A 7025-nucleotide genomic window follows, 5' to 3' on the forward strand; every position below is an offset into this window, starting at 1 on the left:
GCTTGGAGAAGACTCTGAGAAGACCTTAATAACACCTTTCAAAATATAATGAGGCTTATGAGAAAGATGGAGAAAGACCTCTTACCAAGGCCTGTAGTGTCAGGACAAGCAACAACAGTTTTAAACAGAGAGGATAGATTTAGATTGGACGCAGGAAGAAATTCTATACTCTGAGGGTGGTGAGACACTCTAAGAGATTGTGCAGAGAATTTGTGTGTGCCCCATCACTGGAAGTTTTCAAGGTCATGTTGCATGAGGTTTGGAGCAACCTGATTTAGTGGAAGATGTAACTGCTCATTGCAGGGAACTGGACTAGATGATCTTCAAAGATGCCTTCCAATTCAAACCATTCCATGATTCTAAAGATGTATATCTATAAATATATGCATAACCTTGTTAATGCAACTGTTGATGTATTTTTATCAGGGACTCAGTTCTTTCCAGACTCTGTGCCTGATGTTAAGGTAACATTAAAAGACTACGTTTTACACAAAAGGGAAAGGTAGGGTAAAATTGCATCTACCTTTAACCACTTGTTCAGGATCTGAAAGGACTGCCTGGTTTTTTTCTTTCCCTGAGGCCATTTTAACCTGTCCTTTTCTTTTTTGTTTTTTTAATGTGGCATCTATAGACTACTGCAGAGAAATGGAGGACCAAAAAGTAGACTCCCTTCTGATGATAACCGCTTTTTGGAATTAAAAGATAGTAGATCAGGAAGAGGGAGGTAGAATATGGTCCAAAACAGCCCTGGACTGCAGCCAGCCAGAAGATTGCCCAGGTGGCATTTCTTTCTCACTGTGGAGCAGTCTCTCAAATAATGAGTAAAAGCTTTCCAACTTTTGGGCAGGATTGCACTGGACTTCAGGTCAAGGTAGCATGTACCCACAGGACTACATGTAATGATTTTCCATCTAAGAAAGCTGCTTTTTTTCAGTCCTTTCCAAGGCAGCCAACTTCTGCCTTGCTCTGAGGATGGAGACCGTTCTGGGCAACAAGACTGACCAATACAGAGCAAGAGAGGGCAGCTATCGCGTAGCATTTATCCATCCCTACTTCACATGAGCAATCCTTATGTTATTAATAATCTAAGAAATTACTGTATAAAATGTAAAAACTACATTAGGGCTGTATGTAGAACCATGTGCATAAGGCAATATTAATATGAAATCTCTCTCTTTTGGATGCCATTCCATCCTATTTCACCCTGTAGCTGTACAGGACAAAACAGTTTTGATACCCATGGTGCTGCCTGTATCAAAGAACATGCACATATATTTTAGATGGATCTCCCTGACATAGCTCTGGGAAGCAGGAAAACACCACCTCTAAGCAAACAGTATGCCTTCCTCTGCCTCAGATCTTTTCTTCCCAGTGGGACAACAGGGGTACTGCCCCAAATCATCAGCTCCAGGCCTGGTCTCAACCTTCCTTTTAGACCTTGCAGGGAATTTGGCAGCTGGACTCATTAACCTTAACATTTATCAGGCCTCAGGAAGGCTACAAATGTGTAAAGCTTTGTGCAACAAAGTCCTGAATTACATTCCATATTGTGACTAGGAAGAAATGTAAAATAAGCAATATAATTTTATACTGTGCTGTGTGTGGCCCAAAAATTACAGGAGGAGGAATAACATAAAGAATAATTTATGTCCAAGATTCCAATTATAGGTGTGGGGAGAAAAAAATAATTGGTGGGAATCTCAAATGCAGATAAGTTGGCATAGTTTTATTTTAAAATGATAAATACTTTCAGATCGAAGTGCAATTAGTAATGAAAATGTCACAGTTTTAATGTGTATGCTTGTTAATATGGCTGGCATAACTCATTTAGGAGATGCTTTCAGTGTAGAGTCCTGTACTACATATATCATAACCAAAAATGCAGTACTTACACATATATATATATAAAATGTACACAGAGACAACATTGCCAAACAGCCTTTTGGGACAGTTTAAAAGAATATCATTAATTTTTACTGTATACTTACACTTCTGGCTCAGTTCCAGCACTGGCTTTCTGTAAAAATCATTTCAAGTATAGAATTATGCTATTTGCTTGCAGCAACATCACAGGAACAGTAGTGAGCCATATGTTGCTACTTAGCAACTTGGTCTGTAAGTCCCAAAGCATGTACTGATTTGAAAATTGAACAGAAATGATAATTATTGTTGAGGGATGCTGTGAGGCAAATTGTCTTGGATTACCAAACTATGCAGATGTTTGATGTTATATAGCAAAAGGAACAAAACTATATTTTTCCTGTCCAATGGCTGAGCTTTTATTTATGTTAGCCTAAAGGGGATAAATTGATTAAAACCCATAAAATAATATAAGGTGATGTTTTTCTGGGTATGAACATTTTGCAGTAAACAGACAGAACTGAGGTGCTTGTCAGCCAGCATATATCAGGACCCCAGCAATCCTGCTTCTATGGTCACATAACCCTGAAAACAGCCAAGTGGAAACCACTTGGTCCTTGGTGTTGCATACCATGACTCAGTCTGCCAACCCACTTCCCAAATAAGCTGTGTCAGACTCTGAAATTAAAAAACGATACTCGTGTCTGATTCAGTCAGCATGACCAGAGCTTGAATAGAGGTTTCTGATCGGACCATGTATCTCCTTACATGTGGAATTCGTATTTTAGTTAACAGACGTGAATCCATCAAGAAAAGCAGAGTAATTAATTCACTCCTTATTCTGACAGGATTCAACCCCTCATCTCTGATCCTGTGAGGGAAAAGCCAAGTTATTAAGAGTGTGAAGGAGCCTGCATTCCTCCCACTGAGGTCATGCAATGGTAAATGAACACAGGTGCAAAAGGACAAAACTATGAATGGAGCAACTATGCTGTCATCTGTCATCCTCCTCTCCTTTTACGGCATTATGTGTTTTACATCCAGTAACAGTGACAGGAAAATGAACAAACAGTCCTAAAAACCAGGTTCAGAAAATGCAATTGTACCCTTAACTGTTCCTCTCCCTATCCCTGTAAGCTGCACTGTCTTTCATGCTTTGTTTTCAGAGCAGGAAATATCGTAATTTTTTTCCAGTTTTAACCACCAGGCTGGATCTTGAAATGGTAGTCAGTTCACCAGTTTTGGCTGACCACCAAATGCTTATGCCCAAGAAAGGAACAGCACCCCATTACAGTCAGTGAAGGCCTCACACATACTGTCAGTGCAGAGTTGTTTAGTTCCTTTGAGGAATGACTAGCAGCTGTCTATGTCAGGAACAGGTTTGGAAGGCTTCTCTCAGAGTCACAGGTTCTCGATGAAACATGAGAGGCAGGTTTCCAACACACCCCAGATTCCTGCTCCCAGTGAAGTTGTTTTGCCTCATTTTTTCCATTTTTTTCAAATACAGTTATTATTACAGGCTTTCACATATGCTCCAGCCCACACAAAGCTGGAACACCTCTTCTGTGAAGGCAGGCTAAAAGTACTGGGCTTGCTCAGCTTGGAAAAGAGAAGGCTCCAGGGAGATCTTAGAGCAGTCTCCCAGTAACTAAAGGGAGCCAACAGGAAAGCTGGAGAGAGACCTTTTACAAGGGCCTGTAGTGATAGGTCAAGGAGGAATGGCCTTAAGCTGAAGGAGGATAGGTTTAGATTGGACATTAGGAAGAAGTTCTTTGCTATGAGGGTGGTGAGGCACTGGCAGAGGTTGCCCAGAGAGGTTGAGGACTCCCCATCCCTGGAAGTGCTCAAGGCCAGGCTGGATGAGGCTCTGAGTAACCAGGGCTAGTGGAAGGTTCCCTGCCCATGACATGGGGGTTGAAACTAGATGATCTTTAAGGTCCATTCCAACCCAATTCACTCTAGGGTTCTGTATATTCACTTAAAACCACTGCAACAGCGTAAGCACCAGGAGAAAATCCCAGCAAGGGAAAGGAGGTTGTGACAGCCCAAGGCTGACAGCTACTCTCAAACAGGCACAGAAGCCTGGTTGACTGGTATACACTTGGCAACAACTTGACAACACTGTGCCTAGCTTCTTGCCACATGGATCCCCCAGCAAAGGACAGAGAGGTTGCTTTTAGGTTTTGAACTCTACCTGGGAGTCAGACACCTAAGAGCTCAGCTTTGCCATGGTCAAATTTTAAGTCTGTAAGCCCTTTCTTGGTTCCAGCCCTTAGTAAGCATTCAGGGTTTCCATATTTGAATTTGGAAATGTCACATTTGATAGATTTTTTTTTTCCTTGAAGACAAAGTAATTTGCATTTAAAATACCTAGGCCTGGCTCTTTAAAGGTACTTTAATCACCTTTCACTGAAACCAGTGTTAGATGCATAAATATCTTGGAGAATCTGGGTCTTGTTAGCACATGTAGAAACTGCATAAAAGATTAAAACTTATACCCTTAATTTTTCAATATGCCATTTAAATTATTTAAAACACATGAATACACAGTACAAAAATATCAACAGAAGAAAAATAATTCTGATGTATAATGTGGCTTTGCAATTCTTTATTCAAAACTATTTAAGACGGACATAATGATTCTCTGAAAGGTAGCAGCTGATAACAGCAATCATTCATAGAGTTTGTATTTCTACTGTTTCAAACAAATTCAATTAGCCCTTGCACTTCAAAACCCTTAAGGCAAAAATGAGATGATACTAGGCTGCTTTAATCTAATAGTAATAATAAAACTTGTCAGTACAGTTTTTGGATTAATGGTTAGAGAAAAATTAATAATATAATTTTTCATTTTTTAATCAAACAGTTCTATTCTAAACTATCTCTGGATCTTGGAGGGTTCTTAGCTGAACAAGTTCAATCATGCACAATTCCTAAATGCAAAGTACTATTGGTCTCTAAAGGTATTTCAGAGTGACTTCAACAGAAAGCTGGGAACCAATGTGGTGGAACACTTTAAAGACAGTCTTTTTGGCTGAACCATGTACTCATCTCACAAAACCTCCTGTTTCCCTGCCCCCCAATGCACCTGTCTACCTGAAGAATGCTACTTCATGAAGACATTTAGTTTTGCATGCACAAAGCCATTGATTCCTAAGTTACATCCAGCTTATCTAAACATAATCACTCTTCATGCAGACTTATTTCCCACCTAATGAGAGTTCTACAGATAAGCCTCCTGGTCCTGTCAGGCCAGGCACTGCTGGCCTGAAATATTGCATGGCATAGACCACAAGTCTGGTCATTCATGGCAATTTCTGACACAATCTAACTGACCTGCAGCACTATCCCCACCACTCACTAGTGCGAAGTTAAACTGAAACACGTGAAGTAAATGAAAAATTCTCCCCTACATAGAGATGTAGCAAAACTTTCAAAGCTATTTTTGCTTTTTAAGGAGTAATTAAAATTTGTAATTCTTAGAAATCTGTAGGATCTTTGGGTTCAAGTGGAAAAGTGGAAGATTTTTTAATATACATCCAGTTTCAAAATTTAGTGTGTATGGTTGCCCAAAAGGAAAAGGGCTGAAAAATACCTTTAAAGAAAACACATCACCATTGGCCTGCAAGCTACAGAAGGCTAAGCCATTGTCTCAACCCCGCTGCTAATTGTGTAATAATAGCAACATTCCTCAGACACAGGATTAGTGTTAAAAATGCAATTCTTCAACTGTCCTATAAGTGATAATTAAAGCTATTTGTGACATGTATAGCTTATAATGATTAACTTGTCTGCAGTCAGATAAACAAATAACCTGCACCTGTAAAGACTTTATTTCCTGAAGGTAAAACAACTGTTTGGGAAAGATCATGCTGGCAAAACAGCTGCTTGCATTCTGGAGAGGGAACAAGGTAGTATCTTTTAACCAACGCCAGCTCTGGTGTTTTATCAGCTCTATCTCATTAACTGGAAACAAGGCTTAAATGCTTTGTTTATAAATTATGATTATTCCTGATTGCAGCAGTTACTGATAGTGCCACTCATTTGCAATGCAACTCTTTGAATTTTTTTAATTACAATTTGAAACAAGGCAGAGAAGATTAATTAACCCACCTGGCTGGCTGGCACATAGTCCTGGCTTGGTTCTGTCATACTCATATACATGTTTTCACCGTCAAACTGCAAAGGAAATAATAGTAAACATTCAGCAAACTTGATTTTTTAGCATTGACTGAAAAAAACAGTAGCTATAAAATAATATTACAGCCTGGTTTTAGAGACTTGTAATTGCATGTGTGCATCTTGTCTTTGATGTTCCTGTTGTCATCCTTATTGACCCTGGATGTCAGTGATTTGGAGTAATTAGCACTCTAGTAATTACAGCTAGCAAGGAAGAAATGAATGGTTTCCTTTCATCTGCAATCTGTTTTAAAACAAAATGGCTCATTTTGTGCACCATGTATACATATTGCTGTTGGTTGCAATGAAGTACTAAGTGAATTGCACACTTACTGAGAAAAGGAAGATGAGAATAGAATCTGCACTAAAATGCATCTTAATGGATTCCAGCTTTAGCTTCTGAGCAGAACAAGAGTTGAAATTTCAAAACAAATTAAACCTCCTCCTATTGAAATGTTCCCATATCAGAAAGTGGGAAATACATTTCCAGACGGCTTTCAGACATCTGAATGTATGAAACAGTATACCTCCCGTCCGTATGGTGTAAGAGGAGAGTTTGCTTGATGTGTGAATAAAGTAAACATTCATAATCAGAACTGCAAAAATAACCTTCTGTAAATGATAAATACCATTCCTGGAAATATGTAGGATATATAAAAACCTGGTTTCCTTTTTTCCTTTCTTTTTTCTTTTTTTTTTTTTCCTTTTTCTTCTCTCAACTGCAGTTAAGAAGTAACGGAAATGTCATAGAAAGGAGTTGATTAAAATCTGAAGGCCTAGATGGAGAAAAACTGTCAGATCTGAAGCCTCATCCTGTACCAGCACAAAGAAGTGTAAAACTACTGATTTCTTACATAGTCTGGAAAATGTCCCTGCAGAACTCTCGTCACACCCACTCAAGTGGCAGTGCCAACAGGGCGATGATAGTCCCACTGTCTGCTCAGGAACTAGGGAAAATCTTTTAAACCTTTAAAGTAGAAATGAAC

The 7025-nt window shown here is 39.2% G+C and overlaps 1 protein-coding gene across 3 annotated transcripts in view; it reads right to left on the reverse strand.

Annotated features, from left to right (window-relative positions):
• Window positions 1–7025, reverse strand: part of TOX (thymocyte selection associated high mobility group box) — a 219060-nt gene that overhangs the window by 97975 nt on the left and 114060 nt on the right. For all 3 annotated transcript variants that reach the window (XM_017727483.1, XM_017727482.1, XM_008644947.2), the window contains exon 2: window positions 5974–6039. In XM_017727483.1, coding sequence (XP_017582972.1) covers window positions 5974–6039 — 66 coding nt within the window. The remainder of the gene's footprint in view (window positions 1–5973; window positions 6040–7025) is intronic.

This window comes from Corvus brachyrhynchos, unplaced genomic scaffold (assembly GCF_000691975.1).
Source record: "Corvus brachyrhynchos isolate BGI_N302 unplaced genomic scaffold, ASM69197v1 scaffold60, whole genome shotgun sequence".
In the NCBI taxonomy this organism is placed as follows: domain Eukaryota; kingdom Metazoa; phylum Chordata; class Aves; order Passeriformes; family Corvidae; genus Corvus; species Corvus brachyrhynchos.